Source organism: Paramormyrops kingsleyae, chromosome 6, assembly GCF_048594095.1.
Source record: "Paramormyrops kingsleyae isolate MSU_618 chromosome 6, PKINGS_0.4, whole genome shotgun sequence".
NCBI lineage: Eukaryota > Metazoa > Chordata > Actinopteri > Osteoglossiformes > Mormyridae > Paramormyrops > Paramormyrops kingsleyae.
Window position 1 is genome coordinate 23643029 of NC_132802.1, and position 18362 is coordinate 23661390.

General features: G+C 40.0%; 1 protein-coding gene across 2 annotated transcripts in view; it reads right to left on the bottom strand.

Annotated features, from left to right (window-relative positions):
* Positions 1–8947: 8947 nt before the first annotated feature.
* The window catches only part of kcnb1 (potassium voltage-gated channel, Shab-related subfamily, member 1), a 31454-nt gene continuing 22039 nt past the window's right edge, over positions 8948–18362 (bottom strand). For both annotated transcript variants that reach the window (XM_023805456.2, XM_023805457.2), the window contains one exon: positions 8948–11168. In XM_023805456.2, coding sequence (XP_023661224.1) covers positions 9204–11168 — 1965 coding nt within the window. In that variant the 3' untranslated portion in view covers positions 8948–9203. The remainder of the gene's footprint in view (positions 11169–18362) is intronic.

Sequence of the window (18362 nt, forward strand, 5' to 3'; positions counted from 1 at the left end):
GTGCATTGGTAACTGTAAGTAGCCTGTTGAAAATGTGTTATTTTACAACCTTCATTTATTCGTTTAAGTGTTTCATCTACTAATGCAAGCTGACGTCTTTATAAATTGAATTACTTATCATTGTCCTTCTGAGGCCGGTATAGTAAACGTTATAGTTACGTTAACTAGCAAGATGAGCTAAGTTCTCTATTTAAACCAGGCTTATTTGGTGAGGTAAAATCGATCATGGTCATTTTCCAAGGAGATGAACTCCCTATGTTTTCATTCTCATTTTATCATGAATAAATTGTGCCTTTCTGAAATTATTTCGCCACTTAGCCTGTGTGGTTTGTTATTAGGCTAATGTTAATGCATAAGAAGATCTAACGTTATGCTCTGAAAAAAACATTACTATCAGTGAAAGCTATAGGGGCAACGTAAAAAAAGTAGCTAGCTAATAATAAGCCTATTATTTTAATTTTAGTGGTATTGATTCTGCACTCCACAATTTCATATTTATGGACATTTTAGAAACTTCATCTGATAGCCCAGATACTGTTTTGTTATACATGTTAGATTATTAACATTATATGTTAAACATCTAAAATATATATATATATTTTTATATTTTTTATATGGCCCGAGCGCCCCCTATGGGCCAGTCGCCACTTTGGTCATAGAAGTATTATGAAGGTAGTACCCCCCAATTATGGAGGGGTAATTCGCACTCTGAAAATGAACAGGATAAAACAAGAGCATATACTGTACTAAACACATCTAAGCACATTTAAAATAAAGCAATCTTTATTTTTACATGTATTTTATTATATAATACTAATTACTGTTACTGTCTATCATTGTGTAAATGTATTTTTACTGTCTAAATATATGTAGTCAGCTAGTGTAAACATGCAAGATGCTATCACAGCAAATGCGAGGCTGAGACTGAAGCCTTACCCTTTGTTTCCACTGAGACATGCCCCGTGACTCATTTCCATGCGCATACAAGTTATGTTAGGTCGGCGTTCACGGTTTGAGTTCTGAGATTCAGATCGAGTCCTAGGTAATTTTTTTTTCGAACTGGTTGGTTCGACTTTTAAGAAATTTGAGTTCTAATGAGTTTGAGAACTGAGGTACCACTGTATATATGCACTTCACGTGTTTATTGGACATCTTGAACACTAGTCGGATGCATTCCATCTGCCACAGAAGTGCAATACAACGGACCCATATCAAAAAGCAAGATTTTTTGCTTAGCCGGACAACTTGTCGGATTTAAGGTACCTCAGTTTAAGTGGCCTTTATCTTCGTTCATTTACAATTAGCCCGAACTACCTTAAATCCGACAAATAATCCGACTTATCATGAAATCCAATTCTAGCCCGGTTAATTGGTAGCCATTGTTAGCAATATAACTTGATAACACATTACGCGCGGTGCTTCACGTATAAAACTCCATAGCAACACTTCCACAGATAAGTAGGACGGTATAGTGTGTGCGACCGATTTAATGAGCCACAAGTGAGAAGTAGTGCTTAAACAGGATAAAACTACAACTTTCCCTTCTGTTGATAAAGGGCACAGCCATCTTGGATTCTGAAGTGATTCGGAAGTGAATTAAACTAAACATTAATTCTGAAAAAATGTTTTTAAAAAAAAAATCAGATTCCAACAATTAAACCATTGGGAACATTACAAAGTCACACGTTGTGTAGCTGTGAAATAGTAAATTATTTTGGTTAAAGTGGTAATTAAATACCAGTCTGTTTTTTTTTACACCTACTTAAAAAGATGTGAAGAAAGTCATCACTAGAGGGCACTCTGAGACTGAAATTTTCTATAGGCCTTTCGCTTCTCACCAGACTCAGTTGCAGCATTGGACATGAAGAAGATATATGGATCACTTACATACATTCCTTTTGGTCATAGTTTTTGAATTATAATTAAGCTTTCTTGCCTGTGAAATGAATAAAAATTTTATTGCTATAAAACAGAAAGATGCCTGATTTGTATCCATATATGAAGCTGTATCAATGTCTGCTCTACAAAGGCTGAGCTTTGACTGTTTTGTAATACAGTCCTTCTGTAAAGACTGTTCCTGTGCTCCCTCCGTCTCTCCCTGCTGTCACTGTCCCTCCTCCTACGTCCACCCCATTTCCCAAAAAGCAGTTACTACAATCACGGGCAGCAGAAGGGGATGAGGAGGCATAACTAGAGACAGAAATCTTGCTTCTTTCCCAGCATCCACTGCTTGCTGTTCATTTCAACATGTGCTCTTCTGACTTTGGTTAACATCACATTCAAACGCCTTGTCTGTTGATATATGTTTATTATAATTATCATAATTATTATTATTGTTGTTGTTGTTGTTGTTGTTGGTAAAAACCTATATATTGGATTCATGGGATGAATAAGACAAAATGGATGATTGGGGTTATGTGGATGAATACACAGAATATAGTTTATGTTGATTTTAATAAGGTCAGATATTTATGATCATGTTTTTGCATGATGTTTTTGTTTCCTCAGATAAATATTACAGGTTAGTGTATGTACATGTGAATATTTGGTAATGCTTTACACTACCTGCACCTTCATAATACATTCATAGAACCTTCTCAAGCAGCATGTAAGCATACCATAACATTGTAACATATCTAATATACATTAATAACAATCATTATATGATTAAAGTTATAATATTTGTTATTAATGTATATTTAGCTGTCGTGTCTTCATTTGAAATATGAATGCAATGCTTTAACACGTTAAGGAATATTCATATGCTGCTTATAAATGTTCTTTGAATGCATTATGCACTGACTGTTCTATAAATACATTATGGAAGTGCAGTTAAGGTGTTACTGAATGTTTTATGATATATGCAGAGTATACAAAGTCTAAATGTGTTTTACACATTTTTTCCATGAGTTTTGAGTTAATTTATATAAATGGTGTTTATTTTTTGTACTCATTACTGTGGATATTTTGAGATCTTTATTGAACTATACTCTATCAGACTGTCTCAATGGAAAAATCAATATTTGGACACATTTTCCAGTAAATGGAATCCCCCGTTACAGAGAAGTTCCTTCTGTGTCAAGTAACAAGTTCCTATTGGAGTATGAGTGCTGTTCATCCCGGCCAACTTGCAAAGCCATAACAGCAATATTAATGAAATGCTATTTTCACATTTAATAGACTGTGGTAACAGTAACTTTTAGTTACTCTCCGTAGGACATAATGCACATAGTTATGCAATACTAGAGAAAACCAGTACAATTACTTTCAGTTCAGCAAGAGAAGATGTAGAGGACAATTACAACAAATCAGTAATTACTGTACTTTATTTAATTTTCTGTAAGTCATGGCTGGGGTTTCTTCAAAAAGAAATACAAAGATCCTCTGACAACTAGACACATTGGATTCTTACGAGACTTAAACAGGTTTTCAGTGTCACACATAGTCACAGCTTCATAGTACCACATGCTGAAAACAACAGAAGGTGATACAGAACCAACAACGTAGAAAGTCAACAGGTAGAAACGTTACAAAACACACAGCATTGAGACCTACAAACAACATTGTCGAAGGCTATGGGAAGCAAGGTCCAATCGCCACTTCTCCTTTTCTCCTTTTGCTTGGGCAGGGTGCATTACTGTCATTTTCTTTTCATGCTAATTTACATGGTGCTTTCTATTTTCATTTTATTAAAAATATTCACTTGTTTGTGCTTTCGGCAGTAAAAATAACCCCCCTTTTGACAGTTACAAACTGTTTCAGAACAAATTCTTGTAAAGGTCCTGATCCTAAGAGATGAAGGTCATGTATGGCTAATTGCGATCTGCTGAATAAAGATATATACAACTGATATAAAGTGCTCTTAAAGAAAACATTCATACAAACAAACAATCAAATACACAGGAGCATAAGAACAAATAAAAGGTAATAGTTTTGGTGAATTATCTGCAGCACTAGTAGACAGTCCATTCGGTATAAAATATATTCCTCCTCAGAGATTGCTGTCCTCAGAGAGCAGAAATGCTTAGATTGGACCATGCTTGAAGGAGACGCCTCACCTTTCCCACATTTCACCAGGCATTCCTATTTTCCCTTGAGGGCTTGTGGATCCATAAGTGAGGATTCTCTGGCTTATTTTGATTACAGGTAGATTTTCAGTCTGTTTGATTTAAGACCCCACTTAGGACACACGACCATTAAAGTATGTCTCCTGTAGGTTTGCTTCGTTTATAAGCATTTAAAAATAAATATTTTATCAAAATATATCTTAGAAACCTAGTTTAAAAAAAATACCAACCATATATTTTGCAAGATATGACCTGTCAAATACAACACTTACGTATGTGTGTGTCCAGCATGAGTCGATTGAATTAACTCCTCATTGGCCCTGGGGACCATCTATAACCATTGTGGTCCTGCTTTCCTATTTTGGATATTAAAGGAGGTCTGATTGGCCCTGATTGGATCATTGTAAAAGGGGCAAAGGATAACAGGAGTGAAAATTGGACTTGGCGTTATAACCTAGCCCTATGTGAGGTCACATTCACAGAAACACACACAGAAAGTGTAGTTTCCAGTAGGCAGCCCACCACTCCCAGTCACTCCCAGCAAACAGCATTCCTCATCTTAGACTTACACCTATATGTGTGGAGTAATTTAATAAATGGAAAAAACTGGGTTGATTGTCATTTCAGTACTTCACTTGTTCAAAAATTAATGGGTACTTGGTGCAGAAGCCAATGAGTATTCACTTTTAAAAACACTGTTAAAATAAAACGGACATAAAATGAACATGTATGAATTGACAAATGATGAGCATAAAGAAGCCAGAGAGAAGTAGCATATGTATCTGTCATTGGCTTTTTACTTTTCAATATTTCCTAGTTCAAAAAACGTCAACTGTAATAGATAGGAGACATAATGGTATTTAAACCGCAAGCGTACATTCATGGCTGAAATATATTCACTTCAATCTCTGTGTAATGTTTTCTTTAGATGGAGTATGAATGGTTACTTTGAGAGATAATTTATGTCAAATCTAACTGAAAACTAAAGAATCTGGTAATGTACTGTGCATGTATCAATCTACTTTATGAGAGTTTTTTTTAAGTATTCATTGTGTCTGATTAACTCAGGGAATTTCAGACATCAAATCTCTTCATCATAGCAATCTTTCTTTGTGCAGATCCTTGTTAGTACTTTGTCAGGCCCAAAACTAGAGGGCACAAAAGAAATGGTGCAGGGAATCACAGGGGTCGGATTTCTGCTCTGCCCTTCAGTCAAGACTGGCCATTACTTTGTACCCCCCCCCCCACTGTCGTGTGATGGCTGATCTTTCAAAGTCTACCTTTCCAGAGCTCAGTGGCAGGAGCCACGAGAGGCACCGGGGAAACTGAGCCTCTCTCAATGGAGAGCCGCTCCCTCCAGCTGGCCCAGACGGTTATTTATAACCCCAGAGATGTATCATTACAGCAGGAGACGCATTCAAATCCGCCTTTAACCTTTTTGCCATTGGCACATTTCACGCTTCATAAAAAGCTCAAAATTAGTAATCTCACATGCACACATAGTTCGTAAATGGCTCTACTTGGCAACAGTCAGTGGAATTTGCCATATCATTCGTTGATTTTTTTTTTTACCTTTCATTGTAAAGAGAGGGAACAGTCAGTACCATTGACGATCAGGCTTGGAATCAGGATTTAACTGCATTAAATATGTTTAGAGTCTGAAGGCTATCTTAGGGTAATTGATTGACTCAAAATGATGTGGCTATCCTGTTTCTTTCTTGGACTTTTTCCTGTCAACTGCTGTCATCTTACTAAAGGGCATTCGCCTGTAAAACAAACATTCCAGCTGCCTGAAAGGCCAGCAGCTCTGGCAGCCCCCATCTCTGAGGAAAACAGGGGGTGGCAAAAAAAAAAAAAAACAATTCTCGGGGGTTTAATACCTGTGCTTTTGTCTATCAGTGCATTTTTAAGTCTGGCTATCCACATTTTTCAAGCATGTTTTCCCAAACAAACAATGAAATAAACTGCAGATTCATACCCTACACAACATAAAGAGGAATACAGCAGCTGTCTTGTACCTTTCTCCACCCAACTGCTGCTTCCCCCACATTCCTAGGTTCAGACCTCCTTGGTTCAGACCTCCCATCCACTAATTCTACGCTATTTAAATGGTATCCAAGCAGCACTAACCATTAACCCGCTGCCCAGGTAACATCTGCCTCTATGCAGTCATGGCTATTTTCTCCACAGCTTTTCTGAGCTAGCAGAGACAAGAATGTGCACACTGTACGTCATTCTGGAGATATGCTAGTTCCGCCTTCTTGTGAAAAAGCGTGGATGCACGTTTTGGGCATGCGCATAAATAAATGAGACTGTGTCTGGCGCTGTGCACAGAAAAAAGCATTTGGGAATGTCAAACAACTCATCCCCTCCCCACTATTATCCAATTAGACCAGCCTTACTGCATGAAGCCTCAGGATGGGGCTTCGGTCACCATGGAAACTAGCTGTAGATATTCTCAAAGACATTGTTTTTGATACCTGTGTGCATCACATCAGTTGATGCTGCTGCTGCTGTGTGCTCAGATGTCTGCTACATCTCTCTTTTTTGACAAGCCTTCCAAAAATTAAAAAAAAATATATGAAACTTTCACCATCAAAGGCACAAAATACTGTATATGCAATGTCTACCATTTGTAACATGTAAAAATACATAAAGCCATTAGCAATATAAGTACATTTTAAAATATAAATGAAAAAAAATATACCTTTTATGGATAGCATAAGTTTGACACTTTAAACTCAAAATTGCATATACGGTAAAGTGCTTTGACACAATGGGCTTACAGGATGCGTTGTGATGAATGCAGATAAGCTCTGGTAGAGCTGGTAGCACTTTCCTGTGGGCTTTCACTGGATAGTCAGGGGTAGATGATGTGAAACCTGTTTGGTCGACGCTGCATTGGGAGGCACCATAACGTTCCATGTTTGGCCCTCGAAGCTGGCGATGACACCACACATCCTTCATAATGTCCCCTCCAAAGGAGATGGTGGCTGTGTCTGAATTCAGGGGCTGCGTCCTTCTAAGGCTGCATTCAAAGATCGAATGTGTCACAGCAGGGCCACAAGGCTGTCCCATTTCAAAGGCTTGAAGGTCTATAAGTGCGTCCTTCTTTTGCCAAGTTGCGAAGGATCCATCCAATGGATCCTTCACAGCCCAACATGTCCCAAGAATCAGTGACCAGAGGCAAAGTAGATGTGTCCCGGCTAGACATAGGAGCGGCGCTTTGTAAGTCAAGGGTTAGGGTGGGAACAGCTGGCGAGGGCCAGACCGTCCCATTTGACAATCCTCTCCGCTCGACCTTCGAAGGATGCAGGCCCTGAATTTGAATACAGCCAGTGAGACTGTTGGATGGCTCCTCATATGCTCCCACCCCAGCTGGACTGCATCTCATTGGTCAACGTGTCCACAGAACTAATGAATGACTTGGCTTTTCTGTTAACCTGTCCGTTGATCTCTCTTCCTCCAGTGCACCTGTGTTTATTTTGCTTCCCAGGGAATCTTGTAGCCTTCCTTGATCTCAAACTCTTGCCCAGCTTTGGACTAAGCATATACTATAGGTAGCTAAAGCAAATGAGCGCTGAGAATCATTTGTGCCGTAGTACATGGGAGCCTCCACCTACTCTGCCACTAGTTCCATATAAACAGAAATAATAATTAAAAAAAACTCTTTGGCTCTTCACATTATAAAAAGGACAGAGGGAGTGAGATCTACAACCATTTATACACACTGTGACACCACAGCAGAAAAATACCTCATTCTATTGTAAACACTCACTAGTAATTGTGATTTTTAGATGCACATATGCATGAAATAAAAATGTAGTTGTTGAAACCCCTTTTTCAGATTTTTTTTCTATTTCCCCTTTTCTAAATTCCTCTCCATCCACAAAAAAATAACTGATAAAATACTGGATGATTTATGTGTTTCTCATAATTATGGACAATATGCCAATCCAGTCCCAAATACTCTATGCAGATGAGCTTGTAGTTTCCTTACAGATGTGTGCTACATGTTTGTTGAGTTTGACTGGGTGCTTTGACATGAAGCGTAGTCATGAACAGGATGGAGTGGCTCCAGTTTGTTAGAAACTGAGTATACAAATTTGACATACTATTCTTCCTGATTTTGATTTGTAACAGTGATTATTTCTTTTGATTTCACTCAAAAACAAAAACTGCAGGTTTGTAAACTTGTAGATTCCTTTCAGAAGTGTAGAGCTGATGAATTTTTCACAAGCTGAGATTTGTCAATGTTCAGAAAAAGCTTGTTTGTGACAGACAGCATTTCAGAGACTGTATTTCTCCAGTAATGCCCCAAAGTCTCCACTGTCCAATGTGTTGAAGAATGTTGACTGATACATCCTTACAAACGAAATATGTAGGCAAAAGAATTTCAAAATTGACACAATTTGTATGTACCTTTTACATTGTGTATATGTATATACTCATACATGTGTTCATCTCAAGTATACACACAGACACATAAAGTAGACAAGGCAGGTTTGCATATACCTAAGGCTGGTTTTGGGTTGGACAAACACTAGGAAGTAAACAGCAAATTGCTCATATGTTTTTCAAAGCTCCCTAATCTATAATATGTGATGAGACCAGTTTACCGTATGTGATGGGACTAGACAAGCTGGATGAGCTGGATCAGACTAAATGGGTCCCCTATTTCCACGAGCTTGTAGCTGTGTTCTCTGCTCCTTTTGTACCCCATCATTCCCTGGTTTCAGCTGAGTGACCCACAACCTCCTGGATAGGACCCTACTATTACCCTGGACAGCACATGCTGTGTAACCCTGTTCCCTGGAGAAACTGTTACTGATGGGGAAAGGAGGTGGTGGTGGTGGGGGGGGGGGGGGGGGGTGGCACAGAATTGAGGGAGGGTTCCTCTCCATTAGCCTCTATAAGCTTATCATGTTGGGCACAGGCTTCAGCAACACCCACCTTTGCCAAGAGCCAGCATACTTTTTAATGAGCTATTCCCATTAATGTTACTGGCATGGATTAAAGTTTGTCAAGTCACACAGTAAAGCCCCTGGCAGCTTTCAAAATTTTGTATTTTTTAGCCACATTACTGGTCAGCTTTCCCATGTGTTTCCACTCCATCTTCAGTTCACTTCCTTGTACTCAAATGCTTTCATCACATTTGTTAACTCGATTCCGCAGCCCTTGAGCTGTACGCACATCCTGGGTCACATGGTTCTCCTGCCCAATTACAGACCGACTTTCTATGGGAAACATACAGTTCTGGCCCATAATCCTCTGTGAAGTTTCCAAGTGGTTGGTCCCTTGCTGGAAGCTGCTATTAATACTGAACTTTGGACTTTTTTTGTCCAGCAGCCGCATAGAGGGACTGGAGTCAGAGCCATCCTGCAAGTGGTCGTCATCATCAGTGTCAGCATCGATATATTTACTGATGGATGTGTCATGAAATGTGAAGATTGCAGGTGTCATGCTCAGGCTTTCAGGAGATTTAGGTGGAGTCTTGCTACTGGCTGTGTTATAGATGGATACCTCTGGGCTTACAATGGAGCGATCTGATAGGATTGAACTGTCTGATAGAGGAGCACCTCCCATTTGCATGGAAGAGGAAGAGGTGCCTGCCTCTCCTCGTCGGAGGGTGACCTTGAAGGAATGTGCCTTGAGAGGGTTATTTAAGCGGTAACCATGGGGGCTGTCCAAGAAGAATCCATGCCTGGAACTTTCTGGATTTGTGGCAATCTCTAGGATGGAGCTACACCCAGGAGGCTTGCTGACACTGTGAGTTGAAAGCACAGGCTCATGTTCGAGGGAGGTCTGCATTCCGGGGTTGGCCCAAAACTGTGCTGGCAGGTTGACAATAGGACTGTGTGAGAAGCGAGTGCTTTCTGGGAAGTCAGTGGCACAGCTGATGTAACTGTCAATGCTCGACTGGCTTTTCATGTCTATGATTCCGTCTCGTGTGGCATTGCCAGGGATGCTATCCATCTCAATTTCCTCCCTCTGCCTGCTGCCCTTTGCTATTGACCCTCTATCTTTGGTGTTGAGGTTAGGCTGAGATTGGGTCTTGGCCATCTTGTGGTACATTTCCTCCAGCTTCTGCACATTCAGGTGCTGTGGGCTAGAGGACCTGACATTAGCTGGAGAACCATGCTCACTCACATTGAAGGATCTATTAGAATCTGTTTCTAAAGCTGCGTGCTTTGGTGTCCACTTCCATTGGTTGGGTGAGAGGTGGTTGTCCTGAAGCTTCTCCTTCCTAGTCATATTCTCTCCATTCTTTTCTATGACTACATCCATAAGTTCAACACTACGAGCAAAGGCATCCTTCATGTTCATTGACACAATGCTGCCATTTCTCTTAGCTCTTTCCAGGGCTTCCCTCCTTTTGATAGCTTTCTCTTGCCTCTTCTGCTCTTTATAGAATTCAGAGAAGTTGTTGACAATAATAGGGATGGGCAGGGCAATCACCAGTACTCCAGCAATGCAACATAGCCCTCCCACAATTTTTCCCAAGAGTGTCTTTGGGTAGATGTCTCCATAGCCCACTGTGGTCATGGTGATCGTGGCCCACCAAAAGGAGGCAGGGATGCTTTTGAACTTTGTGTCATCCTCATCCTTCTCTGCAAAGAAGACCAAGCTAGAGAAGATCATAATACCCATAGCTAAGAAGAGGATAAGCAAGCCCAGCTCGTTGTAGCTGCGACGTAAAGTGAAGCCCAGTGACTGGAGGCCAGTGGAGTGTCGTGCCAGTTTCAAGATGCGCAGGATGCGCATGATGCGGAAGATTTGCACCACGCGGCGTACGTTCTGAAACTGCAGCACGCTCTTATTAGACTCGGTAAGAAAGATGGTGACGTAGTAGGGCAGGATGGCCAGTAGATCGATGACATTCAGGGGCCCTTTAAAAAACTTCCACTTGTTAGGCGAAGACAGGAAGCGCAGCAGGTACTCCATAGTGAACCAGGCGATGCAGACCGCCTCCACGTGAGCTAACTGGGGGTTATCCGTCGTCTGGCCAAATTCGTCAGTGTCCTGCAGCTCTGGCAGTGTGTTGAGGGACAGCGCAATGGTGGACAACACAATGAACAAGATGGATATTATGGCCAAGATCTGAAAAACAAGAGCATACACCGAGGGTAAGATATCTCTGTCACCATAAGTACAGAACATTCTACAGAGAGCCCTGGAAAACATACAGAAATGAACAAAGAATTACCAACATTCATTGACCCTTCTAGACACATATACAGCTATAAACTGACAATGAAAAGTAAATACTTTTGAATAACGTTCATGAATGTGATCAAAGGTGTGATTCATGTGGTATTTCCTTCACTGACTGATGTTAAATATGGAGTATATTAATGAAATCTTCCAGCATCAGTTATATGGCAGATGGGTGGAAATTATTTATTTATAACACGCTTTTCGGACTACAGTAGCTTCCTGCATGGTAATATCAAAGGGAATGCCAGTGCTAAAGTGGCAGAGTACTTAAACATGACATTTAATACAAGAAAGGTCAAACATTAATCTGAAACAACAGAAAGATCAAAAAAAGGCAGGACTTTCACTGATTTAAAGGGGTAAAATTGACAGATAACCTTAATCTGAAAAATGAAGACTGGATTGCAGTATAATATCAAATGAAAAAATAAGAACCAATAAAACAAAGACCCCATTCTATACTTCTGGATAGACAGTATGAGACTGTAGACATGCAGGTATCCACCAAAGTCCAGTGGAGGTGTTTAGCAGTCCAGTGGAGGTGTTTAGCAGTCCAGTGGAGGTGTTTAGCAGTCCAGTGGAGGTGTTTAGCACCACACTGATGAACAAAATCAAAATCTCCCCACGTGTAGCTGTGGAGCCAACCATGAGGAAGGCAGGCAAAGACACAGCTGATTTCTCTCCATTGCTAGACAGCCCTGAGGACCACCATCCAAACTGAACCAATTGTCTGCAACCATAGAAAAAACCAACGACTGTCTTGCAGAGCACAGCCATCAGTGGTTGCATGCAAACCTTCGCTTGCCTTCACCACACCCAGACCCGACCCATCTAAGCCTTTCTCCTGCAGTCCAGACTCTGTGTATTATTATGCCCACCGTGACAAGTATCTGTTCATGTCACATACAACCCAGTATCCTGACGATCAGGAATTCATTTAATTTCTCAACTAGTTGGTGAAAAAATATAATATGAAACAATAAGAGGAAATGTGTATTCATTGCTTTTCCACTGACACTCACCTATGCGAGAGTCATGATGGCCATGATTTCTGTTCCAAAAAGATTAGTGCAGAAGGCAGGGCACACTCTAAATGAAATGTAGGGCATTCTACACATTACAAGCCATCCATCCACTCATCTTCAAACCACTTTTCTGGGTGATGACCACAGTGGCACCATACCGAGCAGGTCAGACTTGACCTTTCTTTCCAAGGCCGCAGATTCTAGCTCCTTCTAGGGTATCCCCAGGAATCCCTTAGCCAGCTGGATGGTATAATCCTTCTAGTATAGGGGTAGGGAACCTGATCCATGGAGAACTGGTGTAGGTGCAGGTTTTTGGGATGACCTCTCAATCAGCCAGTACGGTCCCCAGAACTGGAGTTGAGAACTACTGCTTTATTATGGTCTGATTGGGAGGTCATACCAAAAACCCACATCCACACCGGCTCTCCATGGATCAGGTCCCCTACCTCTGCTATAGTGTGTCCTGTGTCTGTCCTTGGGCCTTCACTAAATGGGACATGTCCAGAACAGGTCGCTTGGAGTAAACTCTGTGGCAGCCTTATAAAATGCCCAACTCAACAAAGGAGCAGAATCAGGCTCAAGATGGTTCTTGTCATAGAGTGCCTGATGATTTTTTCATGCACAACACCGGGCTTGGCTCAGCCCAATATTTCATTGAAGCACCCACAACGTCAGCAAATTTATATTACCACAAATCACATTTTATAATAAGAAAAAAAATGATATTAGGCAAATGGTAATAAGCCAAACATGAAATCTAATCAACAATATTTCTACAATGTTTAAGCAAAATTGCATTTGTCCTATGGCAAGAGAACATTGCAAGTTAATGGTTGCATCAGTGTAGCTCTGAGATCCATTCTGTATTAGGAGAAAAACTGACAGCAGGCTCTGCCAGACAATGCATCACACAGGTGTCTGAGGTGTTCCTCTGGTTTGGTTTGTTATTGTGCTGCACAGAGCTGGGATGTGTGAATGTTCCTGTGTGGGGTGTGGAGGTGTTAATGACGAGATGTATGCTTGTCTTCTATCCAATACATTTTTTTGCATCCTCTTGTCTTTCTTTTTGTTGTGTTTTTTACTACACAGCGATTGGAAAATATTACATCTGTTTCCAAGCACAGTTTATCATAAAGATGCCATTCACAATCTCTGACCATTCATACAACATGGAGATACTTTACATTTCTCCACAAAAGGGCTCCGGTGATATTGTGTTATATATTCTAAACAAAAGTATGGCCAACGCATGGTAATACTGTTTACTCAATGTAATAGCACCACAGTAAATAGACAAAACACCGAAATGGCAATGTTCTCCAATGTATGACACATAGTATACACAGAGTAAAGATACTATCTGTTGCCCGTACACAGAGGAGAAACTACAACATGGAGATGAGGCACGTCATCAGAATGTAATTGTAGTGTAGTTGTAGTGGTGAACAGACCACATTTTCAGTGGTGATACTTGAGGCTCCCTAAGTACCGATTCTCATTAATCCAGTGCAAGGTCACAGAGGATCTACAGTCTCTGGCCATTTGACCATGGGACTATTCCACTGACTAGGTATTCATTAGCAATAATTACTCCAGGCAGTACTATTAAAGACCTGCTATGGCCTATAAAACACAAGCGAGTTGAAACACACAGCAAAATTATTCAAATGGAAAACAAACTTTAACTTTGCAATAACTAGATATAATACTTAATTTGTTGCAGGTTATTACTAAAAAAATCTCAAAATAATATAGACACATCTGAATATATTACTAAGTTTCCTCTTCTACTTCCACTATTTGGGCTTTATTATGTAGCATACATATTCTAGAATATTGCACAATGTTTCTTCAACCAATACACCTTTACAAAGCTTTTTCATCAAAAACCAGTGACATGACAGCAGCATTACAGAAGCCATATAGATCATTTTAAATAAAAATCTTGCAGTGAACAATTACTGAAGCATCACACTGTACTTAATAATAGCATATCTGGAAAATTATCACATGGAAAGAAAATATTCTGTTTATCTCAGTTTTGCTTGTAATTACTAGTAGCCCATTAGGAAAATCATGCGACCAGCATGTCAAAAATGCAGCTTGACACACCAACGGGACTTAGCTGATGTTTCTGAATTGCATCAAATGGAAACAAGCAGTGTTTTTACCCACTAAAACAATTTGAAGTGCAACACATCTATCCTTCTGTTCTGGGTTTTTCCAATTTCCAACCAAGGTATATACCTACGAATGAGTAACTGTTAACCTCTAAGGTTATTATAAAGGCCCTAGTTATACCTAATATTTCATAATTATTGGGAGCATACCACACATTAGCACCTTAATACCCGCACTCTTAATTCTGCTGAGCTGCACCACATTAAACCAGGTACACAGTCACACTCACGTACAAGGGCTGTGAATTGCTAGGTGAAACAGATCCTCCTACAGAGGTACTCCTGCCTTTCACACATCAATCAATCCCGAGCTAGAGCAGACAGGTCTGCTGCTGGAGATACACGCCTAAACTTCATCGGTGCATGGCAGGGTCATGCTTGTCCGATATGCAGCTTTCCACGACATTACATCATGACACAAACCCCCTCCAGATCTCCACTTCAGAACACCAGCCTCAAATATTCTTGGGTTGAGCCACATGGCTGTGTATTAAATGACAACAGTTCCTCACACCGCAGTGGTAGCAGTTATTAGCAGGACTGGAGCTGTGAAGTCTTTTAGCACGCTTTCGGACTGTTTGCACTGCTTCTCCAAGGTGTCCCCGCTATCTCTGCAATTAGACCAGCGACTAGACCCTCTCCTGTCAGGGGCCACCTGAATATTTAAAATCTTGCCCAGGAGCCTTGAGCATAAATAGAATGAATGGTGAAGGAACTGGCAGTATGATGGGTAATTCTGCCTCTCTCTTCGCCTTTGCAAGGTCAAGTGTGCTGAGGGTCAAATCTTTCAAATTTGAGCTGACAGAAGGTGAAGCCCAGCCAACCAGGCGCCTTTATCCGACTCTTATCAGGGGGGCACTCAGTTACTATACAGACCAGTCAGAAGTGAGTAATAACCCAATCTGTTTACCTGTCTCTTTAGTGAGTTTTACTATAGGCCTGGGTTGGAAGCTCATGCATTGATTAGTGAGGCATACTTGACGCTTTAGAGAACATAGCAGGCATTGATGCAGGGCTGGCGACTAAACCTTTCTATAGACAAGCCAATAAAAACTGAGGTGAATCTTGAGACTGGGCCTATTCACTTGAGTGTCACCACAAAGACACAGGGGCTGGATTTAGTATAGCTCTCAGGAGAAAGGGAAGGAATCTATCTTAAGTGGCTCGTTGGGCAGGTACATAGACAAGAATGACAGCTCAGTGTGTGAATACATAACAAGTACAATAAGCTGCTCAGAGCACAGAGTAAGAGCAGAAATTCGACCCAAGAAGCATGACCTTCACCAGCAGACTGAGGACACCAAAGCATAAATGTAATAGGGCTGCTTGATAATATTGTGGTAGGAAGTCACCCTATGGTCAATCTGATGCTCTTCTTTGTAGTCCTGATTGGAGACAGAATTCCCCCTGCCCTTTCATACCAAAAGAAGAAGAATTTAAACCAAGACCAAGGAGAGAGAAGTTTTTAAAATCTTATTTCTTCCATCAGTTCCGATATTTCCCAATAAAGATATTTTATTTTCCTTTGTTTCCTACCATAATTTTCTAAGTCATCAAGATAAGATAAAATTAGATAAGACCTGTACTTTGTTGATCCAAGGGGGGAAATTGGGTCGCATGCCGCAGCAAGGAATCCAAAACCCATGCAAACAAAGATAAAATACAAAAACAGTGCAGACAAGTAAACACAGTACAAACAAATTTAAAAAGTACACAATACACAACCAGCACATCCTGAAAACAGACAATTAAAATACTAAAAACAAATTAATGAATGGTTTATATGCAGTTAAAAATAGATTGTAATGCTTTACATTAATTGCACCTTCATAATGACTTTATAATGCATTTGTAAAAACATTTAGTGCACCTTCATAATGCATTCATAGAACATCCATAAGCATACCTTATAAGTATATCTTTTTATCCTAACATACTTTACCAGCTGTCATACATCAATAACAACTATATAATAACAAACAATAAACATAAAATTATCATTTTATAATCATATAATGTTCGTTATTAATATAAATTAAAGTTACTAAGGCATACAGTATTACGATGTTAAGGTAGACTGACATTATGCTTATGAATGTTCTATGAATGCATTATGAAGGTGCACTGAATGTTCTATGAATGCACAATGAATGCATTTTGAAATTGCAGTTAATATAAAGAATTACCAAATAGACAGTTCACACACACATCTGTTAATTTATTTTACTCCTCTTTGCCATTTTGCAGCTCATCCCAAAATCTTACTTAATTAAAAGTGAAAAAAAAACAAGAGATGACATCCCACACACCTGTTTGTTTGTTTGTTTGTTTGTTTGTTTGTTTGTCTGTTTGTTTGTCTGTTTTGCCATGGTCATGGCGACTGCTGAGGCACTCTTGTAAAAACTCAGAGCTCCAGTAGTCACAAAACCCAAGGGTAATAGTGATAAAGTGGCCCATCTAAAAATAGCAGCACAGCCTGGGGGGTTGTGTGTGTAAATAGGGACAGGCAGCAGCTGTAATGACAGTCCTGTGTTTGGGCTGCATGATTCTCCCCTCTCCCTAACCCCCTCGCTCTAACCGTCTCCCTCTAACCCCCACTCTCATCTTTCTGTTCATTCCATGAAAAAGTGAGATCTCCAAGGATGACAGCTTATTCCTTGTCTTGATATTATTGATGACATTTTTAATCAATAAACAATTACACAAATGGGACCATCTAATAAACAGTCAAATAAACACACAGAATACCCTGGGAAAAAAATGCATTTTTTCTTTACTGGAAAAAAAGCACAATAACAATATTGAGGGAAACACGAGGGAGTCACATATCTGTCAGTGTTTTAGCTCAGAAAATGTAAAGCACAAAAATCTACAGAGGACATAACAAAGGCTGTTTTTAATGTCAATGCTGTTTATCAAGGATATTTGAAAAAATGCCAGTGCCATATTGACTGAAGGTCACATTTGTTATTTTAAATTGGGCCGTGAGGTATGAAGTGAAAAACCAAAGCTGTTTCAAGGTATATTGCAGCAGTGTGTGTGGTGAGTGACTGTGTGTAGCTCTCTTGTCAGGGAAGTGCTCATCTGTGGAGATGAACTGTTCCTTCCTTGACATCTAGCAAGAAGCAAGCACCCTTTGGATGTTTGTTTAGTAACAGGCAAAAAATATCACAGATATTTGCTCAGTCTGCAATGGTTATAGTACAGTATATCATTATATATAGCATCGTATAAGAACTATTGGCAGCCCCTCATGAAAATGAACAAAAAATTAGCCAAGATGCTGTTAGAACGACAATTTGCACAATCTTTCCCCACTTATTAGGTGGTTAACTGTATCGCATTTACACCATGACCATCATTTTTCGTTACCTAACAGTAATAATTGTAACAGACACACCAAAGGTAAGTTGTTTACATGGTGACGTTACAAGCGTGGTAAGCTCTCTCCTCCCCCCCCCCCCCCCCCCACCTCCCGATTTGTGTCTGATTTTGTGAAAGCCCCTAAGCAACAAATGCAACCAGTTGATCCTTAATACTGTACAACAATGTATAATAAACTCGTATCATTCTGCCGGCACTGTGTATTTCTCGTGACGTCTTAACTTTCCCATGGACCCTCTTGTTGCACAAAGTGCTTAAATAATAATGTTCAATAATGAAACGTTTTAGTTTCTCCCTCCAATCACCGTGAACTAAAATTTATCCAATCACAATTGAGTTTTTTAAGGGTGGCGCCCAATGTAAATTCAGCTATGAAATACTTTAGCACCTAGTGCACAATAAGTGACCATTCAAAAAAAGAGAGAGAAGTGTTGGCTGGTCCACCATTAATTAAAACCACCATCTTTTTAGTAAAATAATACTAAATG